Source organism: Cibotium barometz, chromosome 33 (assembly GCF_041138505.1).
Source record: "Cibotium barometz isolate CiBa-2024 chromosome 33, ASM4113850v1, whole genome shotgun sequence".
In the NCBI taxonomy this organism is placed as follows: domain Eukaryota; kingdom Viridiplantae; phylum Streptophyta; class Polypodiopsida; order Cyatheales; family Cibotiaceae; genus Cibotium; species Cibotium barometz.
In genome coordinates, this window is record NC_141078.1 from 45,082,013 (window position 1) to 45,108,441 (window position 26,429).

Here is a 26,429-nt window from a genome sequence, read left to right on the forward strand (position 1 = left end):
CTTTGGCCGCCTCCTCTCAAACCCATGTTGTGGTTATGACTAGAGTCCTCCCCATGCCTCACTTATATAGAGCAGGTTTAGGTTTGCTTTAAAGCAAGTTTTGCTTTGAAAAAGTAACTTGCTTTTAAAAAGCAACCGAAAAGCAGCTTTATTGACTTTTTATGCAGAAAATTCCTCCTAAAAGTCTCTCAAACATAGTTACCATGGAACGTCGTTCCGCGTTCCTGGAACGCCGGAACGCCGTTCCGGGCGAAGGCATGTTCCCGGAACGTCGGGACGTTCCGGATTTTTTTTTTTAAATTTTAAGTTTTGCTTGCAGAAATGTATGTTCATGTCTTGGGGGAGCAAATATTATGAAGCATATTTGGCTATCCGTATACAAAAAGTTACATTTTTTTGTGTCATATGCTGACATGTCATATGACGTGGCGTTCCGCGACGTTCTCGATCCGCTTCCGTTCGTTCCCGCTCCCGTTCTAGCATCCGACGTTCCCGGAACGTTCCCGTTCCGCGGTAACTATGCTCTCAAACCACTTTGAATTTGAAGATGTTGTAAGAGACAAAGTTGCTTCTCTCAACGAGCTCTTCACGATGAGATGAACCGATCTTCATTCTGACAATCTTGAAAATTAGGTTAGGGTTTCCGCCGAGGCAAAAATGCACTACGCGACATACCCCCCTCTTGAAAGAATGCAATCATCCTCGATTGTGCTCCATAGTGCAACCAGAACGTCCAAGTTCTACCAACCTAAAACAGAACACCACAAAGAAAGATAAACACAAAACAAGTGTCATAAAAAACCAAGCATCCACTCCATGCAGTATACATGTCTCTAGGTGATGTCCCAATTGCTCCAAAATATGGCCATCCTATAGGATCCATGATTAGCAATATCATCACAGACATATTCATGCAAGATGCTCCATATGTACAAATATTTCTATACACAAAGTGGTACAAATATGAGTACATCCATGACCAGATGGTAAAGATAAGTGTCCCAATCTTTTCCAACCATACCCAAGTCAAAAGATACCATAAACCATGTGACTAGTACACATATCATAGAACTCCCGCAAGAAGATGTACAGTTAGCCCTTAGTACCTTGGGTGAACCATAAAGAGATCAGCAAACAAATGACTCCTAGATCCCATTTGAGTGCGTCTGTGGCAAAGGAGTGGAGGAACCCCCCTCTTGAGCATCAGGTAATGCTTCAGACCCACACTCTACTGTTGAACTTGTGTGAACTTTCCATGGTAGCCTCCAAGCCAAAAGCGTGAAGATAAAGTTGCAAAACCGTAGGTGAATGTGCTAAGTCACCCTCCTCTATCCACTTCGAATCCATAGGTGAACTTCACCAAATATTGATGTGAAACTTTACCTCATAGTTATCTTTTAAAAGCTCTACAGAACCCAGTCACCTATGTCAAATACCATTGCTTGACCATGTTGGTGTACTGTCCTCATAGTTATCTTTTAAAAGCTCTACAGAACCCAGTCACCTATGTCAAATACCATTGCTTGACCATGTTGGTGTACTGTCCACTTAGCTTTCTCACGAGTCTTTGCAATAAAAGCTTAGACCCCCACTGAAGATGATACTTGCCAAACCTTTGAATCCTCCCTGAAGTTGCCTTCTCACATGGCTTCTTCACCTGCATCAAAGTCCTTTTTGGCCTGGCCTTGATTGCATCTTGCCGAAAATAAACCCATAAAGTTCCCCTTTGGAAATGTTGATAAGCACAGTTGTTCGGCACCTCCTGCTATCCCTCAATTGCTCATGTCCAATCTTGCTTTTTGGCCAATGTATGCCCCTCCAAGAGGCCTTGATCTTGCCCTTCGAAACAGGCGGCCAAAAGCACTTCTCATCAAGCCTTAAGAAAAAACAACTTTTCCAGCCAAGAAAGCACAAAAGCAGCTTTTGCAAACATTTGCTTTTCAAAACCAAGCGAAAATCAGCCCATGCTTTCCCACAACATTGGTCATACCCTTGTCTGCTTGCCCCCTTGAGAAAGTTGACGTGGTCCCAGCGATGGAACCATGAATCCCACCTTCAATACCACTGATGGGTGGCAAATAAAAACTTCACCACACAGTGCACACAAGCACTTAAAAATAGTTGAAGTCATGAGAGAGAATGTAGACAGGGGGAGCTAGATTGCTCCTACACGAGAAGTGGTGGAGGTATTTCTTTCCTCTTCACGAAGTTGGGATACAACTTCACTCGTCTTGCTCCAAGTATCCTCGGCTAGGAGAGCTCCCGCACACGCACTAGCACCCAAGGCCCGCGAGTGAAGGCTTCTTTGGCCTCCTCTCAAATCCACGTTTAGGTTATGACTAGAGCCCTCCCCCATGCCTCACTTATATAGAGCCGGTTTAGGCTTGCTTTAAAGCAAGTTTTGCTTTTAAAAAGCACTTTTAAAAAGTATGCTTTTAAAAAGCAGCTTTATTGACTTTTTATGCAAAAAGTCGTCCTCTTAAAAATCTCTCAAACCACTTTGAATTTGAAGATGCTGTAAGAGACAAAGTTGTTCCTCTCAATGAGCTCTTTGCGATGACACGAACAGATCTTTATTTTGACAATCTTGAAAATTAGGGTTAGGGTTTCGGCCGAGGCAGAACATGCATTGTGGGCGACGCTTGCAGTCTCTGGTTGATGGCCTTGGCCAGAATTTTGTAGGCAGTCCCTACTAAGAGGGTGATGGGCCTCCACTACCGAATCTCCAATTTGTCAACACTCTTCTTGGGAATCAAGTGGATCAATCCCTCAGACAACCTCTCGGGTGTGGCTCTCCAGTAACCATTCTGTCATTGAAGGCAGATTTGAGCCTGCCTTCCATGAGATCCTCGTGTCGGAGAAATAAGGAGACTGGAAGCCCATCCTCACCCGTGCATTTGCCCTTAGGTAGTGTTGTCGAATCCTCTGCCATCTCCTCAAATGTGAAGGGGGCTAGGAGGAAGGCTTCGAGAGCTTGAGGGACCACCTCTCTCATATGCCGCCAGACTCACTCATGCACATCCAGCACCTGTGAGGATAAGGGGTCACTTGTGAGAAGAGAGCTGAAGAAATCTGTAGCAATGGCTCTTGCCTTTGGGGGGGGGGGGGGGGGGGGGTGGTTGGGTTTGTAACAATGGATCCATCCTAGCCTCGCCACCCGCAGTGGATACCATCTATCCGCATGCGTGGGCCTGCAATCTCAAAGAACTCCCAATGACCTTGTCTCCCGCCTGGGTCCAAGAAGAGGCTCTAGCATGGTATTTGAACTCCACTCTCTGCTGCTTTAAGGATCTGAGCTCGGTACGGGCGGGAGCCAGCTGATTCTCAATCCATGGGCTGTTCTCCTGAAGCCGATGTAGAGAAGAAGCTAGGCCCTTGCAAATGCTCCTCTCTTGCTCTCAGAAGCTAGCCAATCTGCTCGGTGTTGCTTCTTGTAATATCCTGCCAATCTCTCCAAGGCCAGTCGGGCTACTTCTGAGTGGAAATTTAAGCCCTCCCAAATCCCCTCAATCCTACTGCAAATCCAGGTACTCAAATGTTTGTCCTGCCTCCACGGGTCCTCCAAGGAGAGTAACCGGTGCATGATTGGAGAAAGAAGTGACTGCCAAAACACCAATCATGCCACCATGACCACAAGCCCACTCATCTACATAGAACTGATCTATTCTCCAGAGGCTAGGGCCAGTAATCCTCCTGTCGGATCTAAGAAAACTCAGACTGCGTCCAAACTTTGGAAGATGCCAAGGGTCCTGTCCCCTGAGAGCCAAAAGCAGCTCCTCCGAAGCCGAGTACTCTATACCAAATACTATAGCTATGCCATCTCCGAGTCTGTCCTTTGTCAACTCTAGCATGTTAAAATCCCCACCCATCCACCAAAAATCTTCCTGTGGCAGGGACTGATGAAGTGTACTCCAGAAGGTGGCCCTACCAGCTGCCGTGTTCAGTGCATATACATTTAGGAAGCCCACACAGTCCTGTCCAATCCTGATGGTCACCCATTGGGCACATCCAGTAACAATGATGTCAGAGTTGACCATTGCTCGCTATAGCTGCTCACTGATGGTAGTTACTGTTTGGTTGTTGCGACTGTGTGGTTGCACGGTTCCCAGTGGTGAGCTCACTGTCTTCTATCCGCTGCCCGCTCTCGTTCCCTTCTACCCACTGTTACCCAACCTTGCCTCTCTATACCGCCTACCTTTTCCACCTTCACCTCACCACCTTCAACACCCCGCCCACTCACTTACCTACCTCATCCAACCACCTCTCACTCTTCCCCTTCTTCACCTGATTCTTCAGTGCCACACGTCACTCCGCTCAGCACACCAGCAAACTTGCCGTTTATTCCTTACATGCTCAGTGCCTCACACTTGCAAGTGGCTACTCACACAGCAGGCTCCTTCACACCCAAACGGCCCTTTCACAAAAGGCTTCCACCCACTGCCCAACTCTTACGCTCCCTCTATCCCCACTTATCACCTTACGTCACCCTATCGCCTTGCCCCTCACGTGCTTATCACCGCTCTTTTCCCTTGTTGCCTTTGTCATATCTTGTCGTCAACTCCACCCGTGTATCATCCCCCTACCTGTGCTTATCACTACTGCATCCCTCATTGCCATTACTCGTACCTATTGCCCTGCCATGTGATCCATCTTCAGATTCTCTTAAGCAGCAACCAAAACCCCATCTCTTCGCTTCTCCTCCCACAATCTCTCCTTTTCCCAACATTTCCATATCTTCACCGCAGCCATTGCATCTCATTATGACAGTGCACACCAATGGCAAGCTCATGATTGATGTTACGGTGCAAAAGGAACTGCCACGAATCCAACACAATGGGAGTGAGAGGTGGGATCATCAAAATAGATCCCCCGGGTTTCACGATAATTCAGGGTCCAGAAGGCTTGGTGCTCATGAAAGTCTCTCAAAATCTTGCAGAGGCACGTATGACTATTGTTGAGCTGAGCCTCTCTGTGGCACTCAGATTGCATGCCAGGAGGGCTCCGTGATTTGACTACTTTCTAGAATGGGGGTAAAGTTGTGGTGCAACTGAATTTACTGCTCTTCTGCTTGGGCAACGATCTCAAGGTCAGACAAGCCAAATATTCAACTCCAAGCTGAGGTACTCTGCTATTCCTACAAAACCAAGCGAAGCTGGAACCTTTATGGTCGCAGGTGCTATCTTGGTACAACACACATCAACAACTCTAATTGGAGAGAGTTTTGGTTCACATTATGTATCTTTGGTGTTTTTAATTCATTCCAAACTTAAACGTTTGGGTATGAGAAGTTGTAGGAACCACGTGGTGTGTGGTGCATTAGCTTAGGAGCCAAGGGCAGCTTTTCACAAAGAGGCCGCGTTTCAGGAATGTCGAACTTAATATTAATATGCTACCACACAACCCTCGTGCACGCTAGGATCATACATTCATACAAAGTATAGTGTTCTAACCCCATGTACACATAGAAATACAATCATACAAAGGTCTATATTCAAAGTTTCTATTAAAGGTCTAGCAAAATTAGTTTTCGTGAAGATGACAATTAAGAGATTGTGGAAGAGAGAATTACGATTACCAGAAGGTGATTGTTGAGACATTCACCACTTGAAATAGAAAGAATATACACCATCAGTGGATAGGAAATCGAGCAAATTATTCACAATGTGAAATATGCATGTAAGAAATCAATTAAAAAGATATACATACGTGAGTCTGTGATTTCCAAAATAAGCCTTAAAGTCCAACAACATTCATATGATCCCTAAACAAGGTACTCAATCTTACTGACCTAATCAAACAAACACACTAGAGACTAAATGTATTTTCGTAATGCCATTACCAAAAAAGAGGTTTCGATGATAATGAAGCTTCTCAATTATTACCACGCCGTGTCCTGGTCCAAATTTCACTTGAATCCAATCAACCAAATTTCTTGGAGTTTCGAAGGGATAATCTAGTCCAAGAACAATGTCTAAACAGCCAGTTCCAACTGTTTAGAGACTATGAGCACGTCAGAAATATTCAAAAGATTTTTTGAACTCGTCTTAGAGCCATGTAACTGGGGTGTAATGCCGAGAGCATGCAATGTAAGAGGCAAACAGTCAGAATTATAAATCTCAAATTGATAAGTTGCTCCCTTTGTAAAAAAGCCACTCACAAATGCCCACAACAAATGGGTATTATTTCGGTTGAATGTGATTCCTCGGATAAAAATGGAATAAAGCTAGACTTCAACAACTCGCCCTCACTACACAAATGCGACTTAGAAAAGAATTAAGGCTAAACCGATTACAAAACGGGGTACTTGGATGACATGTTCTACAAAAACCTAAGATAGTATTTCCGTACCCGCTTATCCCAAAACCTAAGACAGAATGTATTCCATATGGTTAGAAATATGAAACTACCTCTCTTAACAAACTATCTGTTTGTTAACAGTAGAAATGAAACTCAAATCCAAAGAGAACGTGTCAATTTTTGATAGGCTTGAAAGGCTGAAACAACTGCATATGTAACTGTTTAACAAACTCTTGCTTACAATGTGGGTAACAAACGTGCCACAATTCAAGGAGAAGTTAACTTCCATGATCTGGAAGAATAGTGCAGCATAAGCTGAATCCTGCAGAGACTCAAGTTAACACAGTTGGACATCTTGGATGAAACAGATAATAACAACTTCATCGATTGATAAGACTGCGTAAATTATGATCCAATATATTTTACAATTCACCTTAAAAATTACTGTAAACTTTTGTTTCAAGCATCACCTGTTGCTGAACTTGAGCACCAATAAAAACTATATGTTTCCTAATAGATTTGTAGCAGAAACACATTTAAGACAGAGAACTTACAAAAAAGCAAATGCCTTGCTGGCTAGAGTTTAATATTTTGGCCCTGCCCTTGGCCTACAACCTAATCACCAACTCCTATAAATCCAGGCCTCAACATGCAACCAATGCCAAATTTCTTCCAAAATACAACCCTTTGACACTATTTAAATTCATGTGTAAGCATTAAACACAGCATTAAAAGCTTTGACGGTAAAAGAAGGCACATGAAAATCCAATAACCAAATAATCATATCAATTTTATCACCAAACAACAATCTCCCATGTCTGAAAATATCCTTTAAATCTCGGAAAACTAAACATATAGAACAAAAGCACCATAGTAATTCACATCTGCTCAAAAAAAGCCAAGATAATCTCATATCATCACTAATTCAAAGAAAACAAGTTCATTAAAAAGTTTTCCTAAATTGCAAAACAGACGACGTTACAAAAAAAAGTGCACAGACTACATAGACAGTATCAAACAAGAAATACTTAAAATTTTGATTGTTTCATGCTCTATGTAATATATCCCAAAAAATTCTCTCCAAAGGATAAGCCTTGAAAAAATAAAAGGCTAAACAGATATAAGCAAGTCACTTATATGGATCTAGAGCCTGATTCATAGATTCCACAAGCTCATCCATGCTTTTGAACTTGTTAATATCATTTTCCACACCTAGGGTATCACAAAAGAAAACATCGGGAGGCATCGGCGTCTGTAAAGAGAGTTGGGATGCTTCGTCCAAGTGCTTAAGACCTATGGTGTATGTTGGCCCAACATTATACATGGCCAAACAACCACCATTTAAAAACATTTTTCCAAAGACCAGTGATACAATCCACAAGGGAACGAAAGAACTCTCAGGACTAACTCTCATTCTAGCTGAGAGTTGATCACTGATTGAAGGGTGCAGAGTGGAAACAGATAGATGAAGACTAATTAAACGCTTCGAAAAGGCTGAGAAAACCGGACCTCTGGAGTCAACAAGCACGCAGCCACATGACCCCTTGACAACATACAGCTTTGTCAAAGGACTGTTCACAAGACCTGGTGTCATACACCACGTAGTGTGCCAGAAGCCCGAACCATCAACATGATCCCAGGATGAAAGCCCGAACATGAGATAGGGCTTACCGACAGAAGTGCAACTCGGATCAAAATCTATCTCCGCTGTCTTTCGGTTGGGTAAACGGGTGAGAACTTTAAACAAAATGAGATCATGATCCACATTGAAGATCAAAACCTCCAACTCGATGGACTGCAAACCAACACTCACAGGACTAAACACAAGCAAAAGAGACAACAAACAATAAAAAAGAAAGAAACACTAAGAAAGCACGACGCTTACTTCGTCTGGCATTCCAAGGCTTGCAAGAAAGCTTTTACCCACAGCTGCTTCACCACGGAAACAGTGGTGTGCTGAAAGCACCAAAGGAGATTGCGAACCTTGCACCAACACACCCATGGAAGGGTAGGGAGAAAGAAGATGATGGATGGCAACACATGACGACGAGAAAACCCCTACAGTGTCCGAAACGTCCATCTACTAAACCTAAAGTTGTCTGTGTGTAGAGCTATAGAGGAGGGTTATTCTGAAAGCAAGTCTAGCTAGGGTTGAGGAAAAGAAAAGGCTTGTCTAGCTAGGTTTTTCGGGAAAAAGAAAAGGCTTGGTCTTTGTTGAGACTATGGCAGAAAGCATTTAACTGCTTTTTTGAGAAATATAAAAAATTTAAGAAAACTTAAGAGGAGATTACGAGTATAAATGCAGGAGGGAGTGTGCAAACGAAAAACCTTTAGAACACAAAGTTGTAATACAATTTAGGGCAACTCTGTAAAGAAGAGGAGTTCAGATGCAAGGTTAAAAGGCTTCTAAGGTTCCTAGACGAAAAACCTTTAGGGCAACTCGGTAAAAAAGAGGCAAAGACAAGGTTAAAAGGCTTCTAAGGTTCCTAAACGAAAAAACTTCAAGGCAACTCTGTAAAAAAGAGGAGTTCAAAGACAAGATTAAAAGGCCTCTAAGGTTCCTAGACGAAAAACCTTAGACAAAAAGCTTTAATAGAACTTAATATATATTAGGTGTCTAAAGTTCAGAGATTGAAAAACAGACATTATCGTAAAACTGGTTTACAGAACGATGACTCTTATTAAACACATTGCCCACCTGAGATTGCTGTCTCTCTCCTGAATTGGCGCCTTGGGATGAGGCTTCAAACATCAGCCTATTCAGAAAAGGCAGGAAGAGAGACTCAATCGGGGCAACAGCAAGCTAGATACATCTAAATCACGCACACGGACAGACACGCACACAGACAGAGTGCGCGCGCGTGACCCATCCTCACATTTTTGCTAAATTCGCATGGTACTACGCAAATTCACACCCGTGACCGGCCGGAGAGATCCATCCTCACATTTTTAACTAGCCATCCAAGAATAAGATACTACGCTAACTCGCACGTGCGAGCTGCTTCGATGGAAGCTCGGATCCAAGAACAAGATACTACGCTCACTCACACCCGTGACCTGCTTCCATGGGCTTACAGATGAGCTGAAGCGTACCTAGACAAAGAGGCAATCAGATATTAAGGGAGCGCACCAGCTATCAAGCTCGCGCTCCCTCTTTGCATAGAAGAAGAGTGGGGCGAAAGCTCTTAGGCGGCCATGATCCCTCCATATCTCATCACTTGGCCTCGCAGTATAGACAAAACAAATGAGGAAGGCTCTTCTTTATCACCTAACCCTAGAACTTGGTTTCACCTATCCCATTGCCTTAGTTGTCCAAGATGGATCTCTCCAGTCGGTCACGGGTGTGAATTTGCGTAGTACCATGCAAGTTTAGCAAAAATGTGAGGATGGGTCACGCGCGCGCGCTCTGTGTGCGTGATTTAGATGTATCTAGCTTGCTGTTGCTCCGATTGAGTCTCTCTTTCTGCCTTTTCTGAATAGGCTGATGTTTGAAGCCTCATCCCAAGGCGCCAATTCAGGAGAAAGACAGCAACCTCAGGCGGGCAATGTGTTTAATAAGAGTCATCATTCTGTAAACCAGTTTTACGATAATGTCTGTTTTTCAATATGTGAACTTTAGACACCTCATATATATTAAGTTCTATTAAAGCTTTTTGTCTAAGGTTTTACGTCTAGGAACCTTAGAAGCCTTTTAACCTTGTCTTTGAACTCCTCTTTTTACAGAGTTGCCCTAAAGGTTTTTCGTTTAGGAACCTTAGAAGCCTTTTAACCTTGTCTTTGAACTCCTCTTTTTTACCGAGTTGCCCTAAAGGTTTTTCGTCTAGGAACCTTAGAAGCCTTTTAACCTTGCCTCTGAACTCCTCTTTTTTACAGAGTTGCTCTAAATTGTATTACTACTTTGTGTTCTAAAGGTTTTTCATTCGCACACTCCCTCGTGCATTTATACTCGTAATCTCCTCTTATGTTTTCTTAAATTTTTTATATTTCTCAAAAAAGCAGTTAAATGCTTTCTGCCATAGTCTCAACAAAGGCCAAGCCTTTTCTTTTTCCCGAAAACCCTAGCTAGACAAGCCTTTTCTTTTCCTCAACCCTAGCTAGACTTGCTTTCAGAATAACCCTCCTCTATAGCTCTACACACAGACAACTTTAGGTTTAGTAGATGGACGTTTCGGACACTGTAGGGGTTTTCTCGTCGTCATGTGTTGCCATCCATCATCTTCTTTCTCCCTACCCTTCCATGGGTGTGTTGGTGCAAGGTTCGCAATCTCCTTTGGTGCTTTCAGCACACCACTGTTTCCGTGGTGAAGCAGCTGTGGGTAAAAGCTTTCTTGCAAGCCTTGGAATGCCAGACGAAGTAAGCGTCGTGCTTTCTTAGTGTTTCTTTCTTTTTTATTGTTTGTTGTCTCTTTTGCTTGTGTTTAGTCCTGTGAGTGTTGGTTTGCAGTCCATCGAGTTGGAGGTTTTGATCTTCAATGTGGATCATGATCTCATTTTGTTTAAAGTTCTCACCCGTTTACCCAACCGAAAGACAGCGGAGATAGATTTTGATCCGAGTTGCACTTCTGTCGGTAAGCCCTATCTCATGTTCGGGCTTTCATCCTGGGATCATGTTGATGGTTCGGGCTTCTGGCACACTACGTGGTGTATGACACCAGGTCTTGTGACCAGTCCTTTGACAAAGCCGTATGTTGTCAAGGGGTCAGGTGGCTGCGTGCTTGTTGACTCCGGAGGTCCGGTTTTCTCAGCCTTTTCGAAGCGTTTAATTGGTCTTCATCTATCTGTTTCCACTCTGCACCCTTCAATCAGTGATCAACTCTCAGCTAGAATGAGAGTTAGTCCTGAGAGTTCTTTCGTTCCCTTGTGGATTGTAGCACTGGTCTTTGGAAAAATGTTTTTAAATGGTGGTTGTTTGGCCATGTATAATGTTGGGCCAACATACACCATAGGTCTTAAGCACTTGGACGAAGCATCCCAACTCTCTTTACAGACGCCGATGCCTCCCGATGTTTTCTTTTGTGATACCCTAGGTGTGGAAAATGATATTAACAAGTTCAAAAGCATGGATGAGCTTGTGGAATCTATGAATCAGGCTCTAGATCCATATAAGTGACTTGCTTATATCTGTTTAGCCTTTTATTTTTTCAAGGCTTATCCTTTGGAGAGAATTTTTTGGGATATATTACATAGAGCATGAAACAATCAAAATTTTAAGTATTTCTTGTTTGATACTGTCTATGTAGTCTGTGCACTTTTTTTTGTAACGTCGTCTGTTTTGCAATTTAGGAAAACTTTTTAATGAACTTGTTTTCTTTGAATTAGTGATGATATGAGATTATCTTGGCTTTTTTTGAGCAGATGTGAATTACTATGGTGCTTTTGTTCTATATGTTTAGTTTTCCGAGATTTAAAGGATATTTTCAGACATGGGAGATTGTTGTTTGGTGATAAAATTGATATGATTATTTGGTTATTGGATTCTCATGTGACTTCTTTTACCGTCGAAGCTTTTAATGCTGTGTTTAATGCTTACACATGAATTTAAATAGTGTCAAAGGGTTGTATTTTGGAAGAAATTTGGCATTGGTTGCATGTTGAGGCCTGGATTTATAGGAGTCGGTGATTAGGTTGTAGGCCAAGGGCAGGGCCAAAATATTAAACTCTAGCCAGCAAGGCATTTGCTTTTTTGTAAGTTCTCTGTCTTAAATGTGTTTCTGCTACAAATCTATTAGGAAACATATAGTTTTTATTGGTGCTCAAGTTCAGCAAACAGGTGATGCTTGAAACAGAAGTTTAGAGTAATTTTTAAGGTGAATTGTAAAATATATTGGATCATAATTTACGCAGTCTTATCAATCGATGAAGTTGTTATTATCTGTTTCATCCAAGATGTCCAACTGTGTTTAGTCTTGTAAGTATTTTAGTTTGCTGCATGTCTTAACTTGAGTCTCTGCAGGATTCAGCTTATGCTGCACTATTCTTTCAGATCATGGAAGTTAACTTCTCCTTGAACTGTGGCACGTTTGTTACCCACATTGTAAGCAAGAGTTTGTTAAACAGTTACATATGCAGTTGTTTCGGCCTTTCAAGCCTATCAGAAATTGGCACGTTCTCTTTGGATTTGAGTTTCATTTCTACTGTTAACAAACAGATAGTTTGTTAAGAGAGGTAGTTTCATATTTCTAACCATATGGAATACATTCTGTCTTAGGTTTTGGGATAAGCAGGTACGAAAATACTATCTTAGGTTTTTGTAGAAAGTGTCATCCAAGTACCCCGTTTTGTAATCGGTTTAGCCTTAATTCTTTTCTAAGTCGCATTTGTGTAGTGATGGCTAGTTGTTGAAGTCTAGCTTTATTCCATTTTTATCCGAGGAATCACATTCAACCGAAATAATACTCATTTGTTGTGGGCATTTGTGAGTGGCTTTTTTACAAAGGGAGCAACTTATCAATTTGAGATTTATAATTCTGACTGTTTGCCTCTTACATTGCATGCTCTCGGCATTACACCCCAGTTACATGGCTCTAAGACGAGTTCAGAAAATCTTTTGAATATTTCTGACGTACTCATAGTCTCTAAACAGTTGGAACTGGCTGTGTAGACATTGTTCTGGGACTAGATTATCCCTTCGAAACTCCAAGAAATTCGGTTGACTGGATTCAAGTGAAATTTGGACCAGAACACGGCGTGGTAATAATTGAGAAGCTTCATTATCATCGAAAGCTCTTTTTGGTAATGGCATTACGAAAATACATTTAGTCTCTAGTGTGTTTGTTTGATTAGGTCAGTAAGATTGAGTACCTTGTTTAGGGATCATGTGAATGTTGTTGGAGTTTAAGGCTTATTTTGGGAATCACAGACTCACATATGTATATCTTTTTAATTGATTTCTTACATGCATATTTCACATTGTGAATAATTTGCTCGATTTCCTATCCAGTGATGGTGTATATTCTTTCTATTTCAAGTGGTGAATGTCTCAACAATCACCTTTTGGTAATCGTAATTCTCTCTTCCACATTGTCATCTTCACGAAAACTAATTTTGCTGGACCTTTAATAGAAACTTTGAATATAGACCTTTGTATGATTGTATTTCTCTGTGTACATGGGGTTACTTTGTATGAATGTATGATCCTAGCATGCACGAGGGTTGTGTGGTAGCATATTAATATTAAGTTCTACATTCTTGAAACGCGGCCTCTTTGTGAAAAGCTGCCCATTCTAGCTAGCGGACAGTCAACTTTACCGACCTGAGCACGATGGTATCTTATGCCATTGCGTCAGCCCCCATGAAGTACCACACTTGGTGGAGGATTCCCGTCCAGGACTTGGGGTGCGGACACTATACAAGACATGTCACCGGCACACTCATCCAACATGGCCTATGGTGGCTCTCCATGTTCAAGGACTCCATCCAGTACGCCAAATCTTGTGACACCTGTCAGTATTGTTGTCCCAAACCCACCTGCCAATCTCATTTTCACCTACAAATCGGCCTCACCTAGTCCCCATTTGAGTGGTAGGAGATTGACTTCATTGGCCCCTTTGATCCAATGGATCAATTCATTAGGTGCAAGAACATCCTGGTGGTGGCCACCGACTATGCCACCAAGTGGGTAGAAGCCCAAGCTACCAAGCACTGTATGACAAATATTGTGGCAAGGTTCCTCTATGAGCACATCCTCACTACGTTTGGCCGCCCACTAGAAATCACCAGTGATTGGGACTTCGACTTAGTCAATGGAATCATCACCACCTTACTCACCAAGTACCATATTTCCATCGAGTTCTATGGAGAGCACCTTACACCACTTAATAAAGAAGATGTTGAAATGTGCGATGTAAAATTGCAATGGGTTTTGATGTGTGAGTTTATGTTTGTGTGGGAACACAGCTCATGGGTGAGATGAGATATTATTTGGGATGTGATTTATAAAAGTCACACAAGAAGATGTGGGATAGACATTGCCACATGGCATGATGATGTGTAAAGGAGATTGGGTCAATGGCTATATATATTAGAAGCCTTTCATTTGTATGGTTCATACAACATATACAACAGAGTATTTTGAGTGTGCTACTCTCTGTCTCTCTCTCCGATTTGTCTCATAGGCCGAGTTTTGTCTTTTGGAAGACGTTAATAAAATCTTTCTCTCTCTCTCTCTCTCTCTCTCTCTCTCTCTCTCTCTCTCTCTCTCTCTCTCTATCTATATATATATCTCTCTCTCTCTCTCTCTCTCTCTCTCTCTCTCTCTCTATCTATATATATATATATATATAGATAGAGAGAGAGAGAGAGAGAGAGAGAGAGAGAGAGAGATACATGATGCCCAGCACATGGATGTACATGTGGATGTTCAGAATGAGGTTGAGCAGCCATGGGTGGAAGTACGTGATAAAAAGACACGATTTGTTTCCCCGCGGGGGGATTTCTCAGATGCTGTTTGGCGGGGGCCTTTGCGTACTCATCAGGGACCCTTACATACATATGCTCGTCGCCCTTTGGGTTCAGGTGCCCAGCAACAACAAACCAGGATTGAGAGGCCGGGAGGCCAACTTTCTCAGGGTACAGGGGCTCTTGGGGTGGATAGAGTAGACGCTATCCTATTAGAAGTCGCCTAACAAAAGAAGCACAACAACAATTGCCTCTTATGTTTGGTTCGAAGGGTGAGGTCATCTCGCCATGGGATGGTCATTACCCCAGACATGTGGTCTTGGTTGCATCCAGATGAAAGGGGTTACACTTATGCCTCACAGCAGTTTCGGGGCACTTATGCTAGATTGGATAGGATGTATATTTTACATCACGATCTCTTTTTGCCAGAGGTTCTTACTATGATGGTTGATCAGCAACAGGTTTTGTCGGATCATTGGCCGCTTGTGTTTGAAATGGTCTATCATCCTGTGGATGCATATAAAGGCTTGTTGGGACGCTTGCCTTTGCGCTTAAATCACACTTTTTTGGAGCATGAAGTTTTTGATATTTATATGCGTCAGTTGATACGACATTTCTCCACAAGAGTGTCCATGGCTGATTATCATACTTGGCCAGTGTCCCTTACCAACACTCGGAAATTGGCGCGGCATTATGGTCTTGCTAATGCCTCTATACAAAAACACCATGTGGCTCTTCTTGAGTCGCTTTTAAAGGGCTTGCAGGCGTTCATGTTTACTGACTCTATGGATGCTAAAGTTGTGGATGCCATAGAATGGCTGAAAAAGGAGCTATCTAGGGTGCAGGAAGCACAATATGTTCGCTTTAAACTACTTGCACGTCTTGATGCTTTGCGGGATGCTAACTGTCAATCTCATCGCTTCTATGATAAGTTGCATCAAAAACATATGCGTGAGAATATTGTTAGGCTGATGGATGCCCAAGGCAACCTTGTTACTCAACCTTCTGAGGTTATTCAGCATTGCATCGGGTTTTATGAAGATTTGCTTGCCTCTCGAGAGGATGTCTCGCCGGCTGTCCTAGCTGCAAGGGAGTCATTGTTTGCTGAAGTACGATATCAAGTTGACCCTGATGTAGCGGTTCAACTTGATGCTCCTGTTACTCAAGGGGAAGTGGAAGCTGTTCTCTCCATACTTCCCATGGGAAAGAGCCCTGGTTGGGATGGTTTGACAAATGAGTTTTTCCGAAAATGTGCTGATCAGCTTGCAGAGCCTTTGACGCTAATTTGTCAAAGGGTTTGGGATGAGGGATATATGCCTGCCGATTGGAAGTTGGGCATACTTCGTTTGTTGCCCAAAGTCCCTTCGCCTACTTCTTTGGCTCAATGGCGCCCAATCTCACTTATGGGTATTATGTATAAAATCTTTACAAAGATTTTTGCCAATCGCTTGCAGAAGGTGCTTCCTACTCTTATTCATCCATATCAATATGGATTTGTGCATGGCAGGAATATTTTGCATAATATTCTTAATGTTCAAATGCCAAGGCAAAGAAGCAAGAGATTGTGATGGTGCAGTTGGATCTTGAAAAAGCTTTTGATCATGTCAGCTGGTCTTTTCTTTCTCAGTTAATGACAGCCATGGGCTTTGGTCCCAAAATGGCTAATTTGGTGTATTTACTTGGCTCTGGCTCTATCACGCGGATTATGCTCAATGGAGGACTTTCGGATGGCATTTCTCTCACCCGTTCTCTCCGACAGGGCTGTCCTCTTAGCCCTCTTTTCTTTGCCATTGCCACTCATCCTATGTTATCTCGCCTAGATGCTATGGCATCGCATGGTGAAGTGGTTGGTTTGCATCTCCCTCATGGCAAGCAATTGGTTGCTCAAGCCCTTGCGGATGACACTTTTATGTTTCTCAGGGCCGAAAAAGCCAATATAGATCGAGCAATGGAAGCTTGGAATAATTTTGCATTGGCTTCTGGGCTGAAAATAAATTCAACAAAATCAGCCCTCATTGTATGCACGGAATTTGATCTTGAGGCATTAGGGTGGCAAGGCCGTGTGGTGCATACAGGAGACATTGTTCGTCATCTTGGGTATCCGGTGGGTGTGGATGTGGACCCCCAAGCGCTTCTTGCTTGGATTTCTGCTCGGATCTCGGATAAATTTGTGTATTGGAAAGCTCAAGGGTGGCCTATGCACGTGAGGGTTAAGGTAGCTCAGGTTATTATGCTTAGCATGATTTCCTATTTTTTGCCTTTGCTACCTTGGACGCACAAATCTCTTCTCCGTTTGGTTGCTCCCATTCGGTTTATGCTGTGGAAGAGGCAAGGAAATATTATGGGTCAAACATGGATAGCTTGGAATCACATTACGACGCCCAAAAGAATGGGTGGGGCTGCTTTACTGGATGTCCGCTTGCATATGGTGGCGCGTAGGTGGGCACTTTTTCAGGATATGTGTTTGCAAGAGCAGCTTTGGGTATTCATGGCTCGTGACTTGATTGAGTTGGAGGGATTGTCACATGGACGGACACGTGTGCAGGCTTCATGGTGGGACATTGTGAATGCGGCTCATCCTGTCCGTATTCGCTCATCTCACATTTTATCGCATATTCTCCTTTCTTGGCATGAAGTTCTACTATTGGCTCGGTGGGATCCTGGTCATGAAAGACTACTTTTGAACTCTTTGCAGTTCGAAACTTTTGTGGAGTCGCGTGTCATTGTTTGGCCAGACAGAGATGCTTCACGCATACGACTCAACTGCATGGTCAGGTTAGGCTTGGTTAGAATCCGAGATGCTGTGATACCTGGTCGTGATAGGCTATATTCGTTTCGTCATATTCGGCAGCACTTTAGGGTTCCTCGGACATTTCAGCCACTATGGGTTGACATCATGTATGCAGTTGAGCCTGTTACTCCATTGCCTCGGCCATCTGCAGATCAGCCTTGGCTTGATTGGGCACTATGTAAATCTGGTGACTTGATATCACTTTCAGCTAACCAGATCTATCATAAGCTCGTATCAGAGAAAGATTGGGTTTCAGCCAAGGCCAATAAGGTGTGGGGATTGCACAAGTCTAAATCATGGTGGCAAAAAACTCTTATGCGTGGTTGGCAGTCAAAACTCCCTTACCAAGGTAAGGTTTTCATTTGGGGGATGTTGGTGGGAGGGTTACCTACACGGGATCAGCTCAGCCATCGTAAAATTACATTGGCCTCTTGCTTCTTCTGCACGACATGCACTGAAACAGTTATGCATCTGTTCATGAGTTGTCCAGTGGCCCATCAGATTTGGTCTTTTGTCTCTCGTGTTTGGGAGGCAGTAGAGAGGTCTACTGTTTCGGCTCATCAGTGGATATTTGGGATTTGTCCTCAAGTCATTACTTCGGACAGTCACCTTGTGATATTCCATTTCCTTAGATGGACAGGACTTTGGCATATTTGGACTACACGGAATGGGTTCATCTTTGATTCCTTGTCTGGAATACATGGGCACATTCTACGTATCCGCGGTTTGCTGCTTTGGCAGTTTTCTTCTCTTCTCTCGGCTCAGCTACTGGATACAGATGTTATTTCGTTATGGTCTACGGCGGCTCGGCTGGCTCATCTTTGATGCTTTTATCTGGGATGCTTATTTGGCTAGGAGGCTTTCTTATTAGTGTACAGGTTTGCATGGTCATGATCCTTTAGAGGATCTTTTGTGGGGGGTTTTTTGGGGCCATAGGTTCTGTGTGAGCCATGTGGCTGATGTACATTTTTACATATAATATAAAACACCATTTCACGGAAAAAAAAAAGAGAGAGAGAGAGAGAGAGAGAGAGAGAGAGAGAGAGAGAGAGAGAGAGAGAGTAGCACAGTCTATCATAAGCTTGTATCAGAGAAAGATTGGGTTTCAGCCAAGGCCAATAAGGTGTGGGGATTGCACAAGTCTAAATCATGGTGGCAGAAAACTCTGATGCGTGGTTAGCAGTCTAAACTCCCTTACCAAGGTAAGGTTTTCATTTGGAGGATGTTGGTGGGAGGGTTCCCTACACGGGATCAGGTCAGCCGTCGTAAAATTACATTGGCCTCTTGCTTCTTCTGCACGACATGCACTGAAACAGTTATGCATCTGTTCATGAGTTGTCCAGTGGCCCGTCAAATTTGGTCTTTTGTCTCTCGCGCTTGGGAGGCAGTAGAGAGGTCTACTGTTTCGGCTCATCAGTGGATATTTGGGATTTGTCCTCAAGTCATTACTTCGGACAGTCACCTTGTGATATTCCATTTCCTTAGATGGACAGGTTTTCGGCATATTTGGACTACACGGAATGGGTTCATTTTTGATTCCTTGTCTGGAATACATGGGCACATTCTACGTATCCGCGGTTTGCTGCTTTGGCAGTTTTCTTCTCTTCTCTCAGCTCAACTACTGGATGCAGATGTTATTTCGTTATGGTCTACGGCGGCTCGGCTGGCTCATCTTTGATGCTTTTATCTGGGATGCTTATTTGGCTAGGAGGCTTTCTTATTAGTGTACAGGTTTGCATGGTCATGATCCTTTAGAGGATCTTTTGTGGGGATTTTGTTTGGGGCCATAGGTTCTGTGTGAGCCATGTGGCTGATGTACATTTTTACATATAATATAAAACACCATTTCACGAAAAAAAAAAAAAGAGAGAGAGTAGCACACTCAAAATACTCTGTTGCATATGTTGTATGAGGAGATACAACTTCACATAAGGACAGAGATGAACACCATGCGACAGGAGCTGGAAAAGGAATGGACCGAGCAGATGCATGCCCAAAGGAAAGTGATATACGAAACACTGAAGGAAGAGATATATGTCCAATTGAAGGGAGAAATGCTAGCCTAAGTACGGGTTGAGATGGAATTAGCCTAAGCCTTGAGACACACGGAAATGAAAAAAGAGATGCAGAAATGGAAGGATGACATGCTCCGAGAGATTAGCACAACAGTTGCATGGTACGAAGGCACTTTGAAGACGTGTATGGCTGATCGCGAAAAAGACATCACAGAAATGCAAAACACTTTGGAATCATGTAAGGCAAAAGTGGCTGCAGGTGAGAAGGAAATGCATTCATTTGCTGAAATTGCCAGTGCCACAAAGAAACAAATTGAGGAAGTCAACCCATGGATTGAAGTAGTAAAAAAACAGAAGGATCCACCAGTCAATAAAGTAGAGGTGATGAATGCTACATTGGAAGAGGAAGCCAAGAGACGGGCACGTGCCTTACATGTACATGTAGTTGGGTGGGAAGATAAGGGAAATCCCCAAGAGGATGCAAAATCTCTTGCAGCAAAAATTGGAGCCACTGATGTACCTGAAATCAGGGTGAAGATATTGATCAACAGGTTTGGCGACTTGGAGAAGAAGAAGGTCTTCCTCTCCAAAAGGATGGCCCTTAAGGGGGAAAAGATTTATTTGGATGAGGACCTTACACCGGCACAAATAGCACACCGGAAGGAACACACGCCGCGTGTGCTTGAGGCAAGGAAAGAGGGAAAATGGGCGGTATACAGAGATGGCCAAGTCATCATTACAGAGGGGAGGCCCGCTTGACGGTGCGCGGCGTACGAGACCTTGCGATTCAGGATGTGGAATTGCAACGGAGCCCTTAGAACAGATGCAAGATACTTTGAGGATACTTTCAGACAGAGTGATATTGCTATGTATACGGAGACCCATCAGTGCACAAACAAGAGGCTTCCTGACGTACGAGGTTATAGATGGGAATCAGTTTTCCGCCCTCAGCCACGCACAGTGGGAGATACCAAAGGATCTGGAGGAGTGGCGATACTTTACAGGGAGGAGCTTCGTGACAAAATACATGTGGTACATAGAGATGCAGATGCGAGGTACATGTGGGTCCGAATATGTAGAGGGGGGCTCCGCGAGCTATATGTGGCGGTATGCTACTTTTCCCCAGCGCACTCCAGGTTTGCACCATCCGGAGAGTAGCCCTATATACCACTATATGATGATGTCATGAGGTTTGCCAGCATGTGAGATATATTACTCTTGGGAGACTTTAATGCACGTACAGGCATAGAGCAGACAAAGCTGTATGATATTCAAGAGGCTATGTACCGGGAGATCACGGCAGAGGATGTAGGGTTGCAGAGATCAGCACAGGATGAGGGGGAGATTACAGATTATGGCAGGCATTTTCTCACACTCGGGAGTGCACATGGGTTGGTCATATACAATGGCTTATCGAGGTGGCAAGGATCAGATGCTCTCACACACTGGAACTCTAAAGGGGGAGCGAGCACAGTGGACTACTTGATGGGATCTCCTTCATTGATACCTGATGTGCGGGGTTTCACAATTTCCAGTAGGCCTATTGGCATAGCAATCGATCATGCATACTTGAGTATCACACTAGTAGGTAGATCCCCGAGAGATGGGCCACTCATCTACCTAGCTACTCGAGATATCAGTTTACACGTGAGACAGTTGGGGTTTACCAAGATGCAGTATCTGATGGCTTGTTCTCTTTAGACCCGCATAGCCCTCTGGACGAGATCACGAGAGGATTGGCAGGTGTACTACATGCATCCGCCTCATATGTGTTTCCCTGCACTATGATCCCATCCACCCACCCCCGCAGCACTGCCCCACAGAACAGTTGGTATGATGATGAGTGTCGTGAGACACGAGCACAGCCACAGCGTGAGATTGCCATTGTGACTCACACGCATAGACAGGCCAGCATGATCTTTCGGTGCCTTGTGCGGAGGAAGAAACGAGCCTATCTGGCTAAGCTAGAGGAGGAGATCTACCAACTCTTCCTGGGGAAGGACAGCAAGAGGGCATGGAAGATGTTTCAGGAGAGGCAACCTGGTACTCCGATTACTGCACCTGAGGCATGGCATACTTATGCTACAGAGCTATATGATGCACCAGGACAGCCCCCCACCTCCCCTCCACTGGGAGCTAGACCGGCTAGCAGCACCTTTTTTACTATGCGGATGGTGCTAGATGCGATAGGCAGGTTACAGAATGGAAAGGCACATGATCATGATGGGCTAGTTGGAGAGCACTTCTCATATGCACGAGACACTTTTGCTCCGCTCATCGTACATGTGTGTAATCGTAGCATTTGTGAGGGTTTCCCGACAAGTTGGACAGAGCATATCATTGTACCACTCTTTAAGATTGGGGACGCCATGGTACCAGGCAACTACAGGATGATCCTGATTGGTCATTACTTGGCCAAACTATATGGCTCTATATTGGAGTCGGAGCTGAGCCGATGGGCAAAGGGGCATGGTCATGGAGCACATGGACAAGCTGGCTTCAAGAGAGGATTTACTACCTTGGATCACATACTGACACTTCGGGCACTTATTGAAGAGGGCAGGGCACAGAAGAGAAGGATATACTGTTGCTTTGTGGGCTTTCGCAAAGCCTTCGATACCGTACCACGTGCCAGGCTTATGCACAGATTGCATGACATTGAGTTACCTGAGGATATGCAGTGGGGGATGTATGCTTTGTATGAGTTTGTGACAGGCAAAGTCCGAGCTCCAGGTGGACTATCTGATAGGGTGACCAACACGATAGGGGTGAAGCAAGGATGCCCGCTATCGCCCACCCTCTTTGGACTGTACATTGATGCGGTCTCTGATTATGTAGACAGATTGGGAGGCCCAGGGGCATGCCTCGCGGGGGTGTTGATACCCATGTTGTTATATGCTAATGATATTGTTCTAATCTCACACTCTCCGGAGGGATAACAGAGACACCTGGATGCATTACAGGCTTTCTGTGCAGATAGAGATCTGACAGTGAACCTTGGGAAAACCAAGGTTATGGTGTTTAACACCACACATGCATGGGTGACGAGATTAGAGCCTCAATTCACTTTCCGAGGGGAGCTGGTAGAGTACGTCAGGTCATATGTCTACTTGGGAGTTACTTTCACAGTACTGCGTTTCTCCCTGAAGGAGGCAACAGCAGCTAGATTAGCTCGAGGGCATGCAGCCTTGGGGGCACTTGAGAGGCAATGTGCACACATACAGTTTCAGGAGCTATGCACCAAATTGTGGCTATTTGATACGCTGGTCACACCAACCCTCTTGTACGGAGCTCCAATTTGGGGGCCCAGCGTACATCACAGATCTGAGAGAGGGACAGATGAGGGATGGAGGCAAATGGGGAGACCACTGATTATGATGATTGCCCGCATGAAGCCTCGGAAGATTCACACCCATCCACATGGTGAATGTATGTATCATCCAACTCGAGTTATGATGGCTCTTGCTTTGTCATCTTTGGTCTCCCATGCCGGAATAGTAGCTTGGTCCCTTGGCTTCTTCTCCTTTCTACTTGTGATGCTCCATAGGCCTTTCTTCATGAGAATGAGCTTGATGCGGGTTTGCCAAGTGTGGAAATTTCGCCCCTTGAAGCGGAAGGTAGTGTCATGTGAGGCCATTAGGGTTGAAAGAGTTGAGCAACACACTTGAGAGTAAGTATTTGAAGAGGGTTTGACTCAAACTTGAGTCACCTTGAAGATTGAAGCTCTTAGTGAATGAGAGACTTGAACTAGAAGCTTGTGAAAGGCTTGGAAGCGGCTTAGATTTGATTTCGAGAACCTTGTTGGGTCTTACAAGGGAGGCCAACACCAACATTAGGATTAGGGGAGTACCAAATACTGAGAGAGAGCTTATTTAGACAAGGAATTAGTGAGATTAGTGATAACTAATCACTAATTAAGAGGTTAAGGATTTGGCTATGGCTGTGAGAGTACCCAGCCCTGATAAATTGATTGGTTCTCCTCAATAGAAGGACCATTTGCCAAGCCCTTTTAGGGAAAGATAGGGGTGCATCACCTCGTAAGAGGAATTAGAGAATGGCGGGCTTTAGACGCCGAATGAATTGTACGACCACGATTGTGCAGAAAACGAAAGCAATTTGGGGGAAAAGACAATGGTGCGGCTGGCGTGACTGTTTCGGCACAATTGCGGGTGTGGGCCTGGGCGCCTAGAGTCAGAGGAGAGGCCCACCAAGTTTGGTGGGGTAATGGTTGAAGGAGCTGAGAGCACTGAAGCCTCCACCAGCTGGGGGTATGGCTGGCAGCTTGGAATCTAGTGCAGAAGATAAGATATCATTAAATGTGACCTAATTTGAGGTTGATTTGGGGTTGAGGTCGTCCTAGGATCCCTACCTATTCTTTGCTCCAAGATACCATGTTGAAATATTGAAAGCCACGTGCAAGTTGGCTATGGTAGATCAAATACTAGTGCTAGGTTAAAACACATGATAAAGAAGAATAGTGTAAAATGATGTATACACACAAAAGAGAACAATGTTGGGCAAAAGTGCCCTTTTATAGATTCCATACAACTCAATACCACCTAGTGGTTTCTTCAAAACAAGTGGTTCAACACAAAACTACGTGCTAGAGAAGCTTCACCCACAAGCTAAGTGATTTGGTCCCTTTCACATGTACATGGTCCATTTGTCCCCATCCTTCTAGGGATGTGTTTGGTGCATATTTCAACAGTTCTTTGGCAAGGCAACGAGCACTCGAAGGGGAGGGAGTCTTGCCGCTCAAGAAATGGCCACTGCCACTGCCAGTGAGTCCTCCGAAGGGGAAGAACCAAGGGTGTCTCAGCTATTACAAAATGCACATGCGAATTAAGAGAGCAGCAAGAGGGTGCGGGTGGAGGTGCAGTGAAAACAGGTCTGGAACATGGAGTCAGGCAGAAACAAGCGCAGAAGGACAAAACAGGGGAAGCAGTGCTGCAGTAGAGGCCGGGGCAAAAAAGAGGGGAAATGGGGGTGGAAGGGGATGACAGGGAAAAGCAGAAAGAGGAGAACAGGGGAGAACTTTCTGCAGTGATGAAAACTTTTGTAATCTTTTTGGCATGTTAAGGACTTTCTCTGGTTATGCTGTTTCATTCAGTGATATTACAGATGAAGAGTCTAAATCCATCTTTCTTTCTGAATAAGCATGATGATTGCCAATATATTGCTGCTTTGTTGCAGGCACACAGAGTTAGAATGGAGGTCAGTGCTGTGAACCACACATACATGAGGATGGACGGAGAACCTTGGCTACAGCCTCTTCCAACCAAGGACACCTTAACCATTATAGAAATTTCGCACCAAGGTCAAGCTCTAGTACTTGCAACAGAGAAATGTATTGCAAAAAACTCTACGGTGGATGCCCTTACATAAGAGAGTGCATGGTGATCAGCTATGAGTCTTGTAGGATGCATGCATGTGGACATGCAGAAGTCTTACGTTGTTGAAGAGCTCATCACTCATAGCGAACGTGAACCCGAAGCTTTTGTAATTTCAAACGAGAATTGCGAGAATGATTTAAGGCAAATTTCATAGATCTTAGGACTTCACAACTGGACCAAGCACACTAGCAGAAAGCATGGGGGTTGCACATGCATCACCATAACTTCCCTTTGTGACTGCAGTGCCTAACTGTTGATAAATTTTTCATGCACCTTGTTGGCATTGCCCCTTTTGTTGAGGGCTATACGCTTTGCATTTGTGAAGTGTTTTTACAGGTTCAGTTATTAGTAGTTCACTAGCTTTACTACTTGGGTCTCTCACATGCATTCATTTCTTCTCTTACTTTATCCTCCTCCCCAACCCTTCTCTCAGAGTGACTCCATTCCCCCTTGCTCAATTTTGGATGATACCTTGTATCCATGAAGTGAGTATTTCTTTTATTAGCTAGGAGTAACGGGGTTTCAGGTTATCACCTTGTACTCACATGATTATCTTGTATTTTCACATGATTACAAATGAAAGCTAGCTAGTTTGTTCTTCATTTTCCACGACTCGGTTACCTATTGTAACACATTTTCCTTTTCAGAAAGGAGACTTTATTTAGCTAAAATAAAATCATACAAAGGGAGATCTCAAACCAAAGGCAGCGAGATCTCAACCATTTGGGGGCACTATGCTGCCATAAAAACCCCATAGGAGTGGAGGAGAAGAAAATACCATGGTTCCACTCTCATAAATCTACTGCACTTGGTTTACCCAGCTCTAGAAGATCCCTGTATGCAGGACAAGTGGCCAAAAGAGTATGAACGATGTCACTCCAAATACCGCAAATACATTAGTATCATAAACCTGAATAACTCCAAGGCCTTTGAGTATCTGGCCTTCTAGATATGCCATGCCGTGATACTAGCAATAATCTACGTGGTGGTGTCAATAGTCAGTGAAGGTGGTGTGTAGTGATTGGGGGATATCCCAAAGCAAGCTATGCCCCCTACGGATAAGTATAACATGATCAACTCCCTTGCCTTAAAAATAAGCTCTGGGCCAGATTGAATCAACCATGCAATAGCACCCCAAGTAATATAGATAGGATCACTCTTCAATCTGCCCAAGAGTTGGGCTATAGATCCTAGACCCTTTGGGTTCCTTTGCATTTCCATAAGCAATGATACACTATCTCGGATGGAGTTGGGCATCTAGGACAAGAGGGGTCCACGCCAAAAGTAGATCTCCACTAGGTGATGGGCAACCCACTGTGTAGAAACAACCAGAAGTAGATTACTTTGCGTCTCCTGTAAGAGTGTCAGATTCTCACAGAGAATCTCCTTTGAATGGGGGTGTAATGTCATATGCCTCCCACTGAGGCCTAAGAGGGAACTCTTTGGCACAGTGTAGCTGAAGAAAGGTATGCTCTTCATAGGGTTGGTCGCATCAGTCCATTCCCACTTACCATGATCCAATGTAGATATCTGAAT

General features: G+C 43.9%; 1 protein-coding gene across 2 annotated transcripts in view; it reads left to right on the plus strand.

Annotated features, from left to right (window-relative positions):
• The window catches only part of LOC147619636 (diacylglycerol kinase 1-like), a 174,638-nt gene extending 149,377 nt beyond the window's left edge, over positions 1-25,261 (plus strand). For both annotated transcript variants that reach the window (XM_086773305.1, XM_086773306.1), the window contains one exon: positions 24,694-25,261. In XM_086773305.1, coding sequence (XP_086629431.1) covers positions 24,694-24,885 — 192 coding nt within the window. In that variant the 3' untranslated portion in view covers positions 24,886-25,261. The remainder of the gene's footprint in view (positions 1-24,693) is intronic.
• The last annotated feature ends 1,168 nt before the right edge of the window (positions 25,262-26,429 follow it).